At 40.0% G+C, this 20,852-nt stretch overlaps 1 protein-coding gene across 9 annotated transcripts in view; it reads left to right on the forward strand.

Moving 5' to 3' along the window:
- LOC125458672 (glutamate receptor 3-like) overlaps nt 1–20,852 on the forward strand; it is a 384,493-nt gene that overhangs the window by 194,254 nt on the left and 169,387 nt on the right. For all 9 annotated transcript variants that reach the window (XR_009446706.1, XR_009446707.1, XM_059651391.1 and 6 more), the window contains exon 7: nt 14,920–15,087. Coding sequence is in view for 7 of the 9 variants with exons in the window: in XM_059651391.1 (XP_059507374.1) it covers nt 14,920–15,087 (168 nt within the window). In the remaining 2 variants the exon portion in view is untranslated. The remainder of the gene's footprint in view (nt 1–14,919; nt 15,088–20,852) is intronic.

The raw sequence follows: 20,852 nt of genomic DNA on the forward strand, positions 1-20,852 counted from the left end.
TGTTCGGGAGAAATTATCGGGCTGAAAAGTGATAAATTCCTAGGTCCTAATATTATATATCCCCAAGTGTTGAAGGAGGTGTCTATAGCAGTAGTTAATGCAGGTAGGTGATTATCTTCTGAAATTCTATAGATTCTGGATTGATTCCTGCAATTTGAAAAGTAGCAATGTCATCTGACTACTTAAGAAGTGAACAAGAAAGAAAACAGGAAACTGCAGTCCTGGTGGCCTTACATCAGCATTTAGGAAATGCTGGAATCTATAATAAAGAATGTCATAAATAGAGATTTGATAATACTGATCTGATTGGGAATAGTCAGCACAGATTTGCAAATGACAAATTGTGTTTCATAAACTTGATGAAGTTTTCTAAAGATATTACTAACAAAATTGATGAAGGAGAACCGATGAGCACAGTGTACTTAGATTTTCAGAAGGCTTTTGATAAAGTCGCCAACAGGACAATCGTTAAATAAATTCAAGCACATATGATAGGTGGCTATATACTGGCATTGGTTAATGATTTGCTAACAGGGAGAAAATAGAGAGTAAAAATAAGCAGGTCTTTCCCACATTATCAAGCTATGATGAGTATGGCACAGCAGTTGGCCTCTACTGTTTAAAATATGTATCAATGATTTGGAGAAAATGTAATGTTTCAAAATGTGCAAGCGATACAAAACTAAGTGGGAATGTGCGTTGTGAGGAAGATGTAAAGCAACTTCAGGAGGATATGGATAAAAATGTGGCAGGTGGAATGTGGAAAACTGTGAGCTTATCCACTTTGGTAGGAAGAATTGCTTTGAAGAGCATGTTATAAATTGTAAGAAGTTGGAAAATGTGGATGTAGTATGTAGAAGTGACCCAGATGTCCTTGTTGATAAGTCACTAATGCCTAACATGCAGGTGCAGCAGGTCACTTGGAAGGCTAATGGAATATTAGACTTTATTACAAGAAAACTTGTATATGGGACTAATGATGTTTTGCTAAATTTGTATAGGAGCTTGGTTAGACTTCACCTATACTACTATGTGCAGTTTTGGTCTCCTTAGCTCAGAAAAAATATAATTACTATAGAGGGGAAGCAATGGAGGTTCACCAAACTTATTTGTAGGATGGCAGGATTATCCAATGAAGAAAGTTTAGGAAAACTCAGCTGGTATTATCACCATTTTTAAGAATGAGAGGTGATCTCATTGATACTTACAAAATACTTAAAAGGGTGGATAGTCTAGGTCCAGATACGATTTTCCCCTGGGCTGGGAAGTCCAGAACCAGGGTACATGATTTAAAATTAAAGGGGATGCCATTTAGGTTTGAGATGAGGTGAATTTCTTTTACTCAGAGGGTTGTAAGCCATCAGTATTCTCTACCACAAAGGATGATAGAAGCTCAGTCGTTGAATATTTGAGGTAGAGATTGATAGATTTCTGATTATGAATCACTTACTGGGTTATGTGATGGATGGGCAGAAGCCATTCAAGTCCTCGATCAGCCACGATCATATTGAAAGGTGCAGCAGGCTCAGTGGGCTAAATGGTTTTCTCCTGGTCCTATATTCATAAACTCTGCCAACATAGCTTCCACAAACCATATCCCTTAGACTGATTCATAAAAGAAATTACCATAACAGCACAAATACTTACAAGTTGATCATTAAACCACTTATGACACACAGTCCAAAACCCACATGCCACTAGCTCAAATCCCAAACTGTAAAACAGATTGAAATACAGCACAACGTACAAAAGCCAAACACAATACTTCTAATATTTTCTGGCCACAACTTAAAACACAGTTAAACTGTAAAACAGCATGCGAAAATAAATAATAATAAACAAAACATTCCAAAATTTCAGATCTAGAAATACAAATCAAGGAGATTGTTGGACATTAAGCATCAAAGCAATCAGGAATCTTGCAAAGAATTGATGTAATTACTGACAGCAAAAGTAGCAAGGAGACATCATGTTATGCAGCTTGACAGCAAAGCAGAAAAATAGAACACCCAACTAAAGCAGTTCTATGCCACTACTCTGGGGTGAAATTTCTGAAGGACTCAATTTGAACAAGGGTAACAAAGACACTAGAGCCAGCCAATTAGTTAAATGAACAAGACAGAATATGATTTCATCCCAAAGATCTGAATAATATCTGAGAAAAATAATATTATCCCAAGCAGAACTTAGAATCAGTGCCACTGTCAACAAATATGAAAATCTTGAGCTCACTTGCTATAAACTGTGGCTACTGGCATGTCTAATTTGGTGAAAATTCATTCACATTTTGCACCCTAGATATACTTTTCAGCATTTTTGTGTATACTAGAATACCCTTTGAAATTATTTCAGAAAACTATCAGCCAGTAACGACATTGAAGGAGCAAACATTGTTATGAATGACACTCAGATTTGTGGAGAATTGGTGAAAAAACTCTGCCTCAAGAGGTTTAACTTTGATTATGAGTGTGTTCAAGTGCACAGTTAGAGAAATCATTTATAGACATACCAGCAGAAAACCTAAAAGTCAGTGGAGAAAAAGGGAAAAGAATTCAAACATGAAAAATCAAGCAACTGTAGCCTCATATGGTTGTGCTGTGACAATTCCTGCTTAATTCATATGATTTAACAAAACCAGTCAGAAAGATACTTAAGAAATGTGGAATAAACTTAGATTGATGAGCATGATGAGAGATTTGGAGAGTCACAGAATATGATTTTGGAAACTTCAGAGATGAAACATTACAATGTGATTACATTGGTAAGGATTGACATTGTTGTTCTCTATTTGAAAATGGTGCAATGTTTTTAGAAGGAAAATGTGTATTATGTATTTAAAAATAGAAGCAGGTTGTTTGTGACCTTTTCTCAAACCTAGGAAAGTAAGAGACATAATATGTTTTGAACAGGTCAAAGTAAGGTGTTTGGCATAGATACAAATGGGAAGGATTAAATACGATGGGAGGCCGGAGAAATTTAATGACAAAAAGATTTTCATAGCTCAAAAACCAGTGGAAGTGGTAATGAGTAAGATAACCTTCAAGAATGGAGATTAGCTATCCAAATGGAAAGCAAAGGAACAAAACAATGTTTCTAAAAATTCAGCAAAGAGCACCAAAAAAAACATAAATTGGAGACGGGTTATAACCTAAAAATGGTGAACTCCTTGCTGAGGCCAGAAGGCTGTAAATGCTGAGTCAAAAGATGCTAAGAACACTGTGGAAGTAAGTGTCAGAGTGAGAACTAGAGGGAGAACTGAAATGACAGGGGACTGGAAGCTCAGTGTCGTGCTTGCAGACTGACTGGAAGTACTTCTCAAAGTACTGCATTTGTGCCCCCATTGTAGAGGATACCACATTGTGAGTGGCACATGCAGGACACAATGTTGAAATAAGTGCAAGAAAATCAGTGTATCACACAGAAAGAGCAGAGAATGGAAGGGTTAAAAAGGCAGCTGTTGCATCGTTAGCTCTTATATAGAACAATGCTGTAGGAATGGGCGACTGTGTTTGGGTACATTGTGTGTCTTGTGTAAATTAATTCCAATTCAATACAAATGAAATGGAGAATATTTTAAATATTTTGTTCCAGATTCTGCCTTCACTTCCATCTGGGCAGGATGCAAAATGAGCAAGCACAGCAAAGTTCAGCTAATTGCTTATGTTTGGAATTTCATTACTTGTCCCTGACCAGGAGAGATTCATTAGATCATGGAATAGATTACAGAACTCGTACAGTGTGGAAGCAGGCTGTTCAGCCCATCCAGTCCACACCAACCCTCCAAAGAGCATCCCACCCGGACCTACATTTCACCACCACCACCACTGACCTATCCCTGTGACCCTGAATTTCCCATTGCTAATCCAACTAGCCTACACATCCCTGGACACAATGGGCAATTTAGCGTGGCCAATCCACCTAACCTGCACATCTTTAAACTGTGGCAGGAAACTGGAGCACCCAGAGGTAAGCCACACAGACATGGGGAGAATTTGTAAACTCCACACAGACAGTCACCCAAGGCTGGAATCAAATCCTGGTCCATGGCGCTGTGAGACAGCAATGCTAGCCACTGAGCCACTGTGCTGCCCAAGGGGTCCCTTTAGGGGAGATTTTTTTAACCAGCTGTTTAACACGAGGTTGTTGAATGAAGAAGTAAAAGGAACACAACATTTCACAGCTCAAGGACATTATAAACCACTTACAATCAGTGAATTACATTTGCTGTACAATCTCCATTGTAATTTAAGGATAAATGACAGCCAATGTCATGAGACAATGACCAAATCATTTCGATTCAAGCTTCGTTGATGATGAATATTGACCAGAAAACTAGAGAAAATTCCGTTGGTTATCTTCAAATAATACTATAAATAATGGCCATCACAGTGAATTGAAGAGGCATCATTTTTCCTTTTATCTCATCAAAAAGGCAGTGAAATACCTCCTCACAACTGCATTGAAGCAGTAGCTTTGTGGATGTGTTCAAGTTGCTGAAATGGACTTTAAATCCATGTCCTTTTGACTTTAAGGCAGGAGTGCTACAACTGAGCTGAGCACTGGTATGTTTGTAGGAAGAGCAGGAATGGATCTGAACGGTATTTTGACAAGACGTGAACTTGAATCATATTTTGGCAGTGAAACTGGTCTTTGCTAAACAGCAATAGGAATGATTTTGGTGAAGTCAGGAAAGATTTTGTCAGGAGTTGGGAAATGTTGAATGTAATTTAAAAGCTTGTTTGATATATTTAAAAAGTTAACAGCTCAATATTTAGGGGTACTGGTTCATAGCTCCTGGAAAGTGGAGTCACAAGTAGACAGGGTGGGGAAGAAGTCTCTTGGCATGCTTGCTTTCATCACTCAGACCACTGACTATATAGAGTCTTGTTGCAGCTGTACAAGACATTGATAAGGCTACATTTCGGCTGCTGCATTGCAATTCTGGTCGCATTACTATAGACAGGATATAATTAAACTAGAAAGAATGCAGAAAAGATTACTAGGGTGCTACCTGGACTGGAGCATTTGAGTTACAAGGAGAGGCTGGATAGGCTGGGACTTTTCTCCCTGGATGGTAGGAGATTGAGGGGATAACCTTATAGAGGTCTATACAATCATGAGGGGCTTACATAAGGAGATAAACAACAGCTTTTCCTCGTGGTAGGGGTGTTTAAAACTAGAGTGCATAGGTTTCTGGTGAGAGGGGAGAGATACAAAAGGATCCAGAGGGGCAATTTTTTCACACAGAGGGTGCTGAGTGTCTGGAATGGGCCGCCAGAGGTAGCAGTAGAGGCGAGTACAATTTTGTCATTTAAGAAACGTAAAAATATTGAAAATAGGTGCAGGAGTAGACTATTCAGCCCTTCAAGCCTGTACCACCACTCACTGTGCTCATGGCTGATCATGCATTCTTAGTAACCCATTCTCATCCTCTCCCCTTGATCCCTTTAGCTGCCAGAGCCACATCCAGCTCTGTCCTGAATATGTCTAATGAACTGGCCTCAACAGCTTCCTGTGGGATAGAATTCCACTGGTTCCACAACTCTCTGAGTGAAGAAATTCTTCCTCACCTCAGTCCTGAATGGCTTACCCGCTATTCTTAGACTGTGATGTCTAGTTCTGGACTTCCCCAATATCAGCAACATTCTTCCCACATCCAGCTTATCCAGTCCCATCAGGATTTTATGTGTTTCCATGAGATTCCCCCTCATTCTTCTAAACTTAAGCAGATACAAGCCCGGTTGATCCAGTCTATCCTCATATGTCAGTCCTGCCTGCCCAGGAATCAGTCTGGTGAGCCTTCAATGGACTCCCTCAATAGCAAGAATGTCCTTCCTCAGACCAGGAGACCAAAACTGCACACAGTACTCAAGGTGTGGCCTCATCAAGGCCCTGTATAACTGCAGCAAGACATCCTTACTCTGATATTCACGTCCTTTCGCTGTGAAGGCCAGGACATCAGCTTTCCTCACTGCCTGCTGCACTTGAATGCCCACATTCAGTGACTGTTCCTCCATGACACACAGGTCTTGTTGCACCTCACCTTTTCCTAAACTCTCACCATTCAGATAATAATCTGCCTTCCTGCTTTTGCTACCAAAGTGGATAACTTCACATTTATCCACATTATATTGCATTTGCTGAGCATTTGCCACTCAGCCAATCTGTCCAGGTAACCCTGCAGCCTCTTAGCATCCTCCTCACAGCACACGCTCCTAACCAGTTTTGTGTCATCTGCAAATTTGGAGATACTGCATTCAATTCCTTCATCCCAATCATGAATGTATATTGTGAACAGCTAAGGTCCCAGTATTGAACCCTGTGGTACCCCACTCATCACTGCCTGCCACTCCAAAAAGGACCTGTTTATTCCAGCTCTCTGCTTCCAGTCTGCCAACCAGTTTACTATCCATGCCAATACATTAAGTCCGATACTGTGAGCTATAATTTACCTTGCTAATTTCTTGTATGGAACCCTGTCAAATGCCATTTGAAAGTCCAGATGCACAACATCTACTGATTTAGCTTTGTCCACTCTACTGGTCACGTCCTCAAAAAATTTCAGAAGATTTGTCAAGGATGATTTCCGTTCATTGAACCCATGCCGACTAAGGTTGATTCTGTCACCACTTTCCAAATGATCAGTTGTTACATCCTTAATAATTGACTGAACATTTTCCCCACCACTGATGTTAGGCTAACTGGCCTAGAATTCCCCATTTTCTCTCTCCCTTTTTAAAGAGTGGGGTTACATTAGCTACCCTCCAGCCCAATGGAACTTTTCCACAGTCTACACAATGCTAGAAAATGGCCACCAATGCGTCCTCTATTTTGAGGGCCACTTCCTTAAGTACTCTGGGATGGCTTGCTCTCGAGTTGGTTCCTTTACATATTGGCCAAGGCAACCATCCCTCATAACATTCCAGGAAATCCTCCTCCTTCGCATTGCTATCAGTTTGGGTAGTCCAATCAATACATAGGTTAAAGTCACCCACAATAACTACAGTACCCTCACTGCATGCATTATTAACTTCCTGTTTGATAGAGTCCCCACCATCGCAACTACTGACTGGTGGTCTGTACACAACTCCCACTAACTTCTTTTTCCCTTCGGTGTTCCACAGCTCCAACCATACTGCTTCCACATTGCCAGGTTAATGTCCTTCCTTACTGTTATGTTAAGCCACTCCTTAACCAACAATGCTACCCCACCCCCCTTTTCTTGCCATTTGTCTTTCCTGAAACTTGAAAACCCCTGGATGTTGTGTTCTCATCCTTGGACACCCTGGAGCCAGACCTATGTAATCCCAATCACATCATATCCATTAATAACTGTTTGTGCAGTTAATTCATCCACCTTATTACAAATTAAACATTTGGACAGACACAATAGATAGGATAGGTATGTAGTGATATGGACCAAACACAGACAAGTGGACCATACACAGGCAAATGGGACTGGATTAATTGTGAAAACTGGGTGGGACAGACAAGTTGGGTTGAAGGGCCTGTTTCCATGCTGTAAAGCTCTATGACTCCATGACTCTATTTAACTCAAGTTAGACCTGGATGAGACATCTGGCGAGACACAACAGATCCGTCTAATGTCAAAGACCTGAAATTATGGCTCACCAGATACATGTTGCAAAAGCTTTTCCACTATTGCAAAGTGTCATCATTGGGTTTTATCATTATTAAATTTTAACATAGAACATAGAACATTATAGCACAGTACAGGCCCATAGAACATAGAACATTACAGCACAATACAGGCCCTTCGGCCCTCGATGTGTGCCGACCTGTCATACCAATCTCAAGCCCATCTAACCTACACTATTCCATGTACGTCCATATGCTTGTCCAATGAAGACTTAAATGTACCTAAAGTTGGCAAATCTGCTACCGTTGCAGGCAAAGCGTTCCATTCCCTTACTACTCTCTGAGTAAAGAAACTACCTCTGACATCTGTCCTATATCTTTCACCCCTCAATTTAAAGCTATGCCCCCTCGTGCTCGCCGTCACCATCCTAGGAAAAAGGCTCTCTCTATCCACCCTATCTAAACCTCTGATTATTTTATATGTTTCAATTAAGTCACCTCTCAACCTTCTTCTCTCTAATGAAAACAGCTTCAAGCCCCTCAGCCTTTCCTCGTAAGACCTTCCCTCCATACCAGGCAACATCCAAGTAAATCTCCTCTGCACCCTTTCCAAAGCTTCCACATCCTTCTTATAATGCGGTGACCAGAACTGAACACAATACTCCAAGTGCGGCTGCACCAGGGTTTTGTACAGCTTCACCATAACCTCTTGGTTCCGGAACTCGATCCCTCTCATAATAAAAGCTAAAACACTGTACGCTTTCTTAACAGCCCTGTCATCCTGGGTGGCAACTTTCAAGGATCTGTGTACATGGACACCGAGATCTCTCTGCTCATCTACACTACTAAGAATCTCACCATTAGCCCTGTACTTTGCCTTCCGGTTACTCCTACCAAAGTGTATCACCTCACATTTGTCTGTATTAAACTCCATTTGCCACCTCTCAGCCCAGCTCTGCAGCTTATCTACGTCTCTCTGCAACCTACAGCATCCTTCGTGACTATCCACAACTCCACCGACCTTAGTATCGTCTGCAAATTTACTAACCCATCCTTCTATGCCCTCATCCAGGTCATTTATAAAAATGACAAACAGCAGTGGACCCAACGCCGACCCTTGCGGTACACCACTAGTAACTGGTCTCCAGGATGAACATTTCCCATCAACTACCACCCTCTGTCTTCTTTCAGCAAGCCAATTTCCGATCCAAACTGCTATATCTCCCACAATTCCATTCCTCCGCATATTGTACAATAGCCTATTGTGGGGAACCTAATCGAACGCCTTGCTGAAATCCATATACACCACATCAACTGGTTTACTCTCATCTACCTGTTTGGTCACCTTCTCAAAGAACTCAATAAGGTTTGTGAGGCACGACCTTCCCTTCACAAAACCATGCTGACTATCCCTAATCAATTTATTCTTTTCTAGATGATTATAAATCCTATCCCTTATAACTTTTTCCAACACTTTACCAACAACTGAGGTGAGGCTCACTGGTCTATAATTACCAGGGTTGTCTCTACTCCCCTTCTTGAACAGGGGAACCACATTTGCTATCCTCCAGTCAACTGGCACTATTCCTGTAGACAATGAGGAGTTAAATATCAATGCCAAAGGCTCGGCAATCTCCTCCCTGGCTTCCCAGAGGATCCAAGGATAAGTCCCATCCGGCCCAGGGGACTTATCTATCTTCACCTTCTGAAGGATTTCTGATACCTCTTCTGTGTGAACCTCAATCCCACCTAGTCGAGTAGCCTGTATCTCAGTATTCTCCTCGACAACATTGTCATTTTCTAGAGTGAATACTGTTGAAAAATATTCATTTAGTGCTTCCCCTATCTCCTCTGACTCCACACACAACTTACCACTACTATCCTTGTTTGGGCCTAATCTTACTTTTGTTATTCTTTTATTCCTTTAATACCTATAGAGAGCTTTAGGGTTTACCCTGATCCTATCCGCCAACAACTTCTCATGTCTCTTCATGGCACTTCTGAGTTCTGTTTGTAATTTTTATTAATGACTTGGACGAGGGAATTGAAGGATGGGTCAGCAAGTTTGCAGACGACACAAAGGTCGGAGGTGTCGTTGACAGTGTAGAGGGCTGTTGTAGGCTGCAGCGGGACATTGACAGGATGCAGAGATGGGCTGAGAGGTGGCAGATGGAGTTCAACCTGGATAAATGCGAGGTGATGCATTTTGGAAGGTCGAATTTGAAAGCTGAGTACAGGATTAAGGATAGGATTCTTGGCAGCGTGGAGGAACAGAGGGATCTTGGTGTGCAGATACATAGATCCCTTAAAATGGCCACCCAAGTGGACAGGGTTGTTAAGAAAGCATATGGTGTTTTGGCTTTCATTAACAGGGGGATTGAGTTTAAGAGTCGTGAGATCTTGTTGCAGCTCTATAAAACTTTGGTTAGACCGCACTTGGAATACTGCGTCCAGTTCTGGGCGCCCTATTATAGGAAAGATGTGGATGCTTTGGAGAGGGTTCAGAGGAGGTTTACCAGGATGCTGCCTGGACTGGAGGGCTTATCTTATGAAGAGAGGTTGACTGAGCTCGGTCTCTTTTCATTGGAGAAAAGGAGGAGGAGAGGTGACCTAATTGAGGTATACAAGATAATGAGAGGCATGGATAGAGTTGATAGCCAGAGACTATTTCCCAGGGCAGAAATGGCTAGCACGAGGGGTCATAGTTTTAAGCTGGTTGGTGGAAAGTATAGAGGGGATGTCAGAGGCAGGTTCTTTACGCAGAGAGTTGTGAGAGCATGGAATGCGTTGCCAGCAGCAGTTGTGGAAGCAAGGTCATTGGGGTCATTTAAGAGACTGCTGGACATGCATATGGTCACAGAAATTTGAGGGTGCATACATGAGGATCAATGGTCGGCACAACATTGTGGGCTGAAGGGCCTGTTCTGTGCTGTACTGTTCTATGTTCTATGTTCTATGTTCTCTCTTTAGGTCTTTCCAGGCTACCTCGTAGCCCTCAAGTGCCCTAACTGAGCCTTCACATCTCATCCTAACATAAGCCTTCTTCTTCCTCTTGACCAGAGATTCCACTTCCTTCGTAAACCACGGCTCCCACGCTCTACAGCTTCCTCCCTGCCTGACAGGTACATATTTATCGAGGACACACAGGAGCTTTTCCTTGAATAAGCTCCACATTTCTAATGTGCCCATCCCCTGCAGTTTCCTTCCCCATTCTATGCTCCCTAAATCTTGCCTAATCTTATCGTAATTGCCTTTCCCCCAGCTATAACTGTTGCCCAGTGGTATACACCTACCCCTTTCCATCACTAAAGTAAACACAACAGAATTGTGATCGCTATCACCAAAGTGCTCACCTACTTCCAAATCTAACACCTGGCCGGGCTCATTACCCAGTATCAAATCTAATGTGGCTTCACCCCTTGTTGGCCTATCTACATATTGTGTCAGGAAGCCCTCCTGCACACTCTGGACAAAAACTGACCCATCCATAGTACTCGAACTATAGTGTTCCCAGTCAATATCTGGAAAGTTGAAGTCCCCCATGACAACTACCCTGTCTCTCTCACTCCTATCAAGAATCATCTTTGCTATCCTTTCCTCTACATCTCTGGAACTATTCGGAGGCCTATAGAAAACTCCCAACAGGGTGACCTCTCCTTTCCTGTTTCTAACCTCAGCCCATACTACCTCAGTTCACGAGTCCTCAAACATCCTTTCTGCAACTGTAATACTGTCCTTGACCAACAATGCCACACCTCCACCCCTTTTACCATCTTCTCTGTTCTTACTGAAACATCTAAATCCCGGAACCTGCAACAACTATTCCTGTCCCTGCTCTATCCATGTCTCCAAAATAGCCACAACATTGAAGTCCCAGGTACCAACCCATGCTGCAAGTTCACCCACCTTATTCCGGACGCTCCTGGCATTGAAGTAGACACACTTCAATCCAACTTCTTGCTTGCCAGTGCCATCTTGCTTCCCTGAAACTTTATTTTGGACCACCCTACTCTCAACATTTTCTTCAGTCGAACTACAATTTTGGTTCCCATCCCCCTGCTCAATTAGGTTAAACCCACCCAAACAGCCTTAGCAAATTTCCTCCCCAGGATATCGGTACCCCTCTGGTTCAGGTGAAGACCATCTTGCTTGTAGAGGTCCCACCTACCCCAGAAAGAGCCCCAATTATCCAAGAATCCAAAACCCTCCCTCCTGAACCATCCCTGTAGCCACGTGTTCAACTCCTCTCTCTCCCTATTTCTTGCCTCACTAGCACGTGGCATGGGCAGCAAACCAGAAACAACAACTCTGTTCGTCCTAGCTCTCAGCTTCCATCCTAGCTCCCTGAATTTCTGCCTTAAATCCCCATCCCTCTTCCTACCTATGATTCAAAAGTTATAATATTGAAAATGAAATTACTGTAGGCAACAGTTCTGTAGCATCAATATGATTCTTACAATATTGGTGTTTTAGTGCAAGCTCTTGAAAATACATTGCTAGAAATAAATAACTGATAAGCCTGTACCATTGCAGTTGCATATTCAAGAATTCAACCAACAACAACAAAATCAATCAACAAATGCAAACACCATTCTGAACTGGCATATTTTAAATTGTTTCACAGAGAATTGAAAAGAGCTATCAGTTTTAATGAGATGTGGAATGAGCGACATTTAACTAAAAACTAAGAACGATTCATTCTGTCCAAATGAAAAAGTATGCAATTGTACTATGTTAAAAATTGCGTGTACAGCAAGCTTTTTTTAGGGTCAAAGTAAGGTTACTTTTATCAATCCTGGTTGTCACGTGGAAGAAAATTTGGTTTAAGTTAGTGAATTTTTAACATTCTGATGTACTTATCATTCAGTTCTATGAGCTCCGATTTGTATCTTAGGCAGGCTCACTACAATTTTTCTTCACACGGTTTATTGCTTTATTACAACCTCTATCTGCAAAGTGATACCTTCTTTGACCTGGCCCTTACGGCTGGTATCTACTAATTACCAACTTCCTAAAAGACATCAATCACCTGTCAGCCTGTGGCTGTAACCGGGCTGTACAACACTTCATGTCACTCACGCCCTTCTTGTGAAAAATGCAGAAGAAAAGGTGGAGAAATAACTGGACAAGAAATGTAGATCAAGAGAAACAAAATATGTAAAATCAAGGAGAAGCACAGATAAAGAGAGAAAGTAAAAGAAAAAGAGGGAAGTAGGATGAGCAGCAATATTGTTACACCTCACTGGGGTAACACGCTGAATATCAAGCCCTCCTACTGTCCAAGCTGTTACAAAAGATAACGATGTTGAAACATGTGCCTAATTCCACACAATTACCTGTCTCTTTCTCGGTTAATGGAAAGCGCGGAACATGTTTCTGAACTGAACAGGATTGACTATTTATTATAAGTAAATAGATTCTAGCTATAGATGAATAAAGAATCTTCAACACATAACTCTACCAGTTAAAACTCTCACCCCTAGAAATGCTCCCCTTCTACAAAGAGACATACAGGCAAGAAAAAAGATGAGTTATGGGTGGAGGAGAAAGATGGAAAGGCAGTTCAGTGGTCCCTGTCCACAGAGGACACGATGCTTATGCTGATCAGAACATGGCTTCTCAATTTTCCTTATCCCAATACTTTTACTTGTTTGCAGGAGGCAAAGGGTGACTGGTTCCCACTTATGAAGGTCTTTGACTTATCAATTTAAAGTCACAGCTTACACCAACCAGAAAGGGGAAATTCATTAGTTATCTACAGACTTGAGGTGCTTTTTACTAAAGAGGAAAGTCAGCTCCTTCTCCTCCAGTGACCCAATGGTTTCCAGTAAAACATTCACACTCCAAGATGTTCAGCTTTCTGGGAGCCAATTGCATAATTGTTGGCAGGCAGAAGGCCTTTGATATTGAAACTGGCCATTCGTCCACAGACCAATCGGCTACTTGTTTTCCGTCAAAGTTTGATACACACAAGCCCCTTGGCTCTAGCTCATTTGCAAGCTAAGCTTCCACCACTGCTCAACAGACACCTGTATAAATAGTACATACAATCAGTGTCAGGCTACCTACATTTTAAAATCCCTCACCAATCTTTGGTTTTAAAATAGGTTCTTTTCCTACTTCAGTCCACAATCTCAAATACACACTTTTTTTTAAAGAATAGTATTTACAGCATGAAAACAACAGAGTTAAAGGAAGCGTAAATTCCAACATACTTGAGCAATGCCATGGATAGGTCCACTAATGATAAAAGTAAAGGTTTGTTCTCGAACTAATGTTTCACTACTGGATATCTGTGTGTTTGGTAAATACCAATGTCAAACATAGAAGATCTTCTTTCTCAAGGACTATTGGAATACTATCACAGAATTACTATCAAAGGGTGGCATGGTGGCTCATTGGTAGCACACCTGCCTGTTAGCGCCAGGGACCCGGGTTTAATTCCAACATAGGGTGACTGTCTGTGTGGAGTTCGCACATTTTCCATATGTTTGTGTGGGCTTCTGCAAGGTGCTGCAGTTTCCTCCCACAGTCCAAAGATATGCAAGTTAGGTGGATTGACCATGCTTAAATTGCCCTTAGCTTTCAGGAATGTGTAGGTTAGATGTGTTAGCCATGCAAAATGCAGGGTTTTAGGAATAGGGCAGTGGAATGCCCTTCTAAAGGTTTGTATGGACTAGGTGGGCCAAATGACCTGTTTCCGCACTGTAGGGATTCTATATGTATAAATTAGTAGCTGTGCAAAATAATATTGAACAAATTTAATGCAAAATAGCTTACATACATAATAAGATATCAACTTCAAAGAGAGTTTTAATGAGATGTGACAAGTGTGCAGTTTTTCAATAAGCGTGGCAAGGAATTGTTAAATCGTTCATGGATTTAATTCTTTCCATAGCTTGTAAGACTGTAATCTCAGTGTTATTTAACTGGACACATAGGTGGGTTTCTTTCATTTTTATGTTTTGAACTTTGTTTTGTGTTTAGCTGTGCTCTCTTGATCACTTTTATTGTATGTTCCACAATTCAGCTGTGACCGGGTGATTGTCTTGTCTGTCAATTCTGTCAAGTGGGACCTCAGTATAAGTTGGTGATCTCTGATAGCGAGGATTATACTTGTACGAAACAGCTTCAAACCTACCATCCCTTGCTGCCAAACACATCTTTAGTTAGGATCTCAGCCAAGAACTGAAAGCAGTAACTGAGTAAAATGTCAGTCTTTGGATATTGATGTTTCCACAATGATTACCTGACCAAACTTCACGATTAGGTTTCTGTGTTTTGTATTGATAAAAACCACTTTTTTTCCCTCCTATTCAGTTTACCGCTGCTTTGACCTATGATGGAATATTTGTCATAGCTGAAGCTTTTCGTTATCTACGAAGGCAACGGATTGATATCTCAAGAAGGGTAACTACTGGAGACTGTTTAGCCAATCCTGCAGTACCTTGGAGCCAAGGAATCGATATAGAACGGGCTTTAAAACAGGTATGAGGAATTCTGTTTTCATTTTTATTTTTATTTCTGATATAACGCACCAACAAAAGTAATCCTATAGATGCAGTTCACATCTACCAGCAATTAGTACATGTTTAAACAGATTTTGTAATGTTTTGTTTTAATTAATTTTTTTTTAGTTGTAAATTAACCTTAACAAATCCCCATCGGAGAAATCAGATTTAAGTTCAAAACTTAGCTGATATTTAAGCTTAATTCTTTTCAATAAATTACTTTCATTAATTCACATCTTGGCTGCCTAATCAAGAGAGTTATTTTGTTCAGAATTTTAAGAGATTAAATGAATTTTCATTATTTTCATGACTATTTATATTATGTGTAGATTGAAGTGAAACCTGTTAGAAAACTAATAATGTGTTAATGATGTGGGCTTTTATTAATGGACAATTTAGAAAATGCATTCAGGAGCTCAAGAGATGCAGTATGAGCTGTGAGCCTCCAGTATGTGTTGGTCTATTAATGCTGCCACACTATTTGCCTTGCACAAACAATACTAAGAACACCTCCACCCCTGTCCGCATCTAATTGAGAAATTACTAGTTTTCCATGATCATTCCCCATTAAATTTATAAATCAAAAGGAGTTAGTACCATTATAATACCAATCAATCTCTCTAGCCCAGAATGGGAACAGTTTGATGTCTTCTGTTTCATTGCTGCATGTAATTCATTACTGACAGAAAAATATCAGTTTTGTCATGTTTATATATTTTATTACTTTTCCTTTCTTGGGATTTTCAAGCGAATTCCGTCAATGATGGTACAGCAGTTCAGAAGCAACTTCAAACTCCATCTCAAATAAAATTATAACCCATTCTGTGATAAATATTTTGCTTATTTTCTCCCTTATCATCCTGAAAACACTTATTGAGGGTTTACAAGTAACAGTCACAGGGACTTCACACAGATGACCACCTACATGTTGTGATCCTTAGAGTGAGTAAAGATGCAATTGATTTATAAAAACTGTCATCTGTGCTGCAGAACTAACTACCAACTAATAGTAAGAAGCTGCCACCAATCCAGCCGACAAGAAACACTTCTCTAAAGTACAGCATGGCAGCAATGGGTACAAGTTACAATTGGCTGATTCAACTTAAATTACAAAGACGAGCAAGAGCCCAGAGTTTGCATATTTAATCCCAATACATCTCAAGCTGTACTGCCATCTCTCTTCACCCAATAAAGTAGTACATTCAGCAGAGAATGACAGTCTTCAACATTAACACTTTAAGAGTTATTACAAAGAATCTAAACCCAAACTTTTATTCCCCACAATGAACATGTAAATAGTCAGCCACATATCTACTTTTATATTGACCACTAGCTGGGTTTTAAATTCTCTATAATAGAAATACTGTACAATGTTCCCTCTTCTGATGCAAAAAAATGCTGCACTGTTTTACTTCATTTAAGTTTCAAATTCTGTTGAATACCCAACTCGCATGTTGTATTGCTTGCTGAGAACTGGCGCTGGTGTGGGAGTGTGGGGGCCCCGACTTTTGAGCAATCAAAATGAAAGTGCTCCTGCTTTTCATACAATTATACACAATTCGCATCTCTGTCTCCAATTTTTCACATAAACTTACGTGGCTGTGGCCAATATAAATCTTTCCATTAAATTTGTGGTTTAAATTATGTACCTTCCAGTCTTATCACAATATTAAAATTTTACTGCTGTCAGTCTTTAGAATATTTAACTTGCCTTTGTGTTGCCCTAAATTCGCTCTATGATGTTTCTATTGTTGCCTTCTCAATATAAATGAATTGAATGACTCTTGATTCACGGTGTGCCCTCAAAATGTTGGAAATGCCCACTGTGAAAGGGAAGTGTAGTGATTATAACGAGATCAGCCACATGGACCTCATAGAATATGAGTTCCCTTATTGTGGCTGTCAACCTGGCTGACAGATATAAACAGGGGTGTTAGGGGTTCTTGCTCATTCTGCGAGACGGCTCTGAACCTGCTGAATCAGTGTCATGTACTGCGCATGAGTAAATAAAGGGTAACTTGGTAACAAGATACTGGCCTTCTTGGTGTTATTTCAGTATTTGTTCCCTTTTTTACTTCTATTCCTTCTATCCTGGTCCTTTACGCAGTGAGTTTAGAGCTATTCCCCATGCCAGCAGGGAATTTTTAACAGAATCCATGGAGTTTTGAAACCGCTTCTCCCTTGTCAAACCTGAATCGGGGCTGCCCCTACAAATCCTTCTTCTCTAAGGACCCTGTAACTGACAAGTTTGACTAATGTTTTTCACCCTTTTCTAGTCCACACTGACTTTCCTGCAGCTCTTGCTAGCTCTGAGGTGACATTTTCAGCTGAAGTGCAGTGCTCTTATCTATATTGAAAACTAATATTTTAATTCATGGAGCCATGTTCTTGGTAAATAGAAAGAACTTACATATGCATCTGGCTCAACTCAACAGAAGTAGGTGGCAGCCATTCACTTGTTCATTTCTTAGGGCAATACCTTCTCCAATCAGAGTCAACATTCCTGATTTAAAATTTAAACAAAACTTTGGCAGTTAACAGTTAACATAATTTACTGGCACATTTCCCATGGAAATCTCTCTACAAATCAGAATCCATTTGCCAACCAAACAGCACTCTCCTTTTATACAGTATAAATGCAGGTATTCCCTTAATTTGCTACTCTTGTGAATTGTCCTAATGAATATAAAACAAAAAGCTTCTATAAAATGTGTCTTTATTAAGAAATACTCAAGATACAGTACAGATTATTGCAAGACTAGAATAGATACAAATTACATTGGTCAATTAGGCATAGTTGCCAAGACCGTCAGTATTCAAAGATAACATACCTGACCCCATTGAGCTTGAGCTGGATTCCCTCTTTCCCCACCCAAGGCTATAAGACATTATCAGATTGGGTGAAGCATTAACCCGTTCAGAACCATCACCTTAAACAACAATAAGTTGTTGCTTTAACTGTTTCTGCTGTGTTTGATATATCAGTTCTGCTTACATCAAACAACCTCAGTTTATTGTTTCTTCCTCAGTAACCATATCCAGAATTAACTAATATGAGAGAAGATACAAGACTCACGTAAGCAAACATCAAAAAATTGAGCATGACATCACATCCCCCAGATGAAACCAAAGACATTGTATTAAATTGAACTGTCCTAAATAACAAACGGATTTACATTGAAACAATTTTTTTCAGCGTTTACCTTGTCAATTTTCTTTAGATAAAGAAATGTTCTTTGAGATGTGATCATCTCTGATAAGGATGCTGAAATCCACAAATTTAAACTTGTGATTCTACACGATTACCTCAATGATGTATCCGCTAATCACTGCCCTTATAATATTGTGATCCATTTACTGTTAAGCATCTCTTGCTGCACTTAGTGTTATTATTGTTCTGACCAAAGTGGGAGATATATACTGCCTTTTTCTATTTCTGTTACCCAGTTCATGTCATGAATTTAACTGATTTACCCAGGTCCCAAAGTGGCCATGCATATGCTTTCTCTATATTAGATATATTAAATCAATCAGCAAAGTTTCTTTAATAAACAAAATATTATTAATATAGTATAAACCAAAACTTATTCAATTATGATACAAATACGGCAAAGATTTTAGTTTGTGATATGAAAACATGAATGGCTATCCCTCTAAAAACCCAAAACACAGACAAGAACTAATATGCACTGCGTAAAGAAGTAAAAAAAAATTGATTTTTCTCTGCACGGATTCACTTTGGAAAACTGAAAGAACTATGGATGCGGTAAATCAGAAACTAAAACAGAAATTGCTGGAAAAGCTCTGTGGGTCTGGCAGTATCTGGGGAGAGAAATCAGAGTTAATGTTTCAGGTCTAGTGACCCTTCTTCAATATTGATGGAAGTTCTGAGGAAAGGTCACTGGACCTGAAACGTTAGCTGTGATTTCTCTCCACAGATGCTACCAGACCTGCCAAGCTTTTCCAGTAATTTCTGTTTTTGGGAAAACATGCTTTGCAATAAGCCTTAGTTCTTGAAGGCAAAAAAAATAAAGTTTGAGCTGTTCAGCTGGCTATTTGTCTCTGGGATATTAGCTAACACAGCTTGCTGGAGAAACACAGTAGCACAAACATTTTTCAAGAGTACAACCAGACTTCACACTTGATTCATCACAGAGGTGTTTCAGAAACAGGAGATATGAGCTGAACAACTTGTTCTTCAGCATGTTTCTCCCAACTGAAAACCAATAAGCAAATGCCAAGACTGTAAAATATAATATAAACAAAACAACCATAAAACCTAGTCATAAAAATGTCATGTGCTTTGCCTGAAGTAAGTCAAAGCATCCAAGACCAGCAAATATCTTAACCATTTTTTTTTGAACAGCCTAGGCCTGTAACATCAGCCTTCCTGCTCCTCTCATGCTGCTTGGTCTGCATATCTCAAATATCTTAACAATATGGTTTCCAAAAGGTGACTTGTTAAGAATAAGTTCAAATGCATCTTTTCATTGACCATTTTAAACAAAAACCCTGATTTTCCCACAATCCGTCAAACTCATGTCCACAAAAAAACTTAACTATCAAGCTATCATAACATCATACTACAGATAAGTGCTGTTGCTGAGCAAACCTTTCATTAACCTCAGCCCTGAAGAGATAAGACACATTTGTGGTTGTGATTTTGCCATTTGGTGTGAACCCAATCTCCAAACTGACATTGTGGCTCCTTGTTAGACTTTGTCATTGATGCAGTTTCTTCTGCTTTCCTTCTGAAATTATTATCGTAGAGATGTTACAGCCAAAGAATGATCAGCAGAATGCAAAAAATTGCAACTAGTCATAAATTTCATAGGATCCCTGCAGTGCAGATAGAGAGCATTCAAACTATCAAGTCTTCACTGGCCCTCCGAAGATCACCCTCCTCTTCCTCCACCCTATTCCCCTAATTCTGGCCCCTTTTCACCCCAGAGTGTAGGGTGGATCGATTTGTGCAAAGTATGATATGACTGGATTATTCACACTTTGTCCCCTCCAACATATAAGTTTTTAGACTGATGTTTACTGTAGAATCATCAAATGTCACCATTCAATTTTACATTATATTATAGTATCACATGGTAGTTGACTCCAGAACTTTCTAGGAACTCTGAGAACTGACCAGAAAAAAAACTGGTCCATAACTCCTATCTTTTATAATCACCTCCAACAATTTGCCCACAACCGACATAGTGCTAGTCACTAGAGAACACAATTTTGTTAACAGCTTGGCTAGAATGTCCATGGCTTGAAGTGGTGGTTAATAGAATTTGTTGTATTGATTTCTGGCCATTTGCTATGTTGTTCATGAACAATAATCAGGAAACATCACTTGCTTGCTTCTGTTTGCAATTCTCCAAAAATATCTGCTTGGTGTTGTTACTCTGGTCTTGTTGGCCACAGGTTCATTTGTGGAGGAGGGGAAAATTGTTTGACAGATTTTCACTGAATGTACCTGTTACACAGTTTTTAATATAGCCATCTATACAGACATGTATTCTAGCCAGTCAAATGATTCTTTATACCACAAAGGTCCATATGCCAATATTCACAAGCACAGATGCAGGCTACTGCTTCCCATGCTCCAGTTGAGTATTTGTGTTCAGTTTCCATGAACAGGTGTAATATATAAGTGATTCCTTCACTTTCTTTCAAATACTGCAAAAGTACAGCTCATATGGCATTTCCTAATGCATCTGTTGTGACACATGATTTAGCACATAT

The sequence above is a fragment of the Stegostoma tigrinum genome, chromosome 15 (genome assembly GCF_030684315.1).
Source record: "Stegostoma tigrinum isolate sSteTig4 chromosome 15, sSteTig4.hap1, whole genome shotgun sequence".
In the NCBI taxonomy this organism is placed as follows: Eukaryota; Metazoa; Chordata; class Chondrichthyes; order Orectolobiformes; family Stegostomatidae; genus Stegostoma; species Stegostoma tigrinum.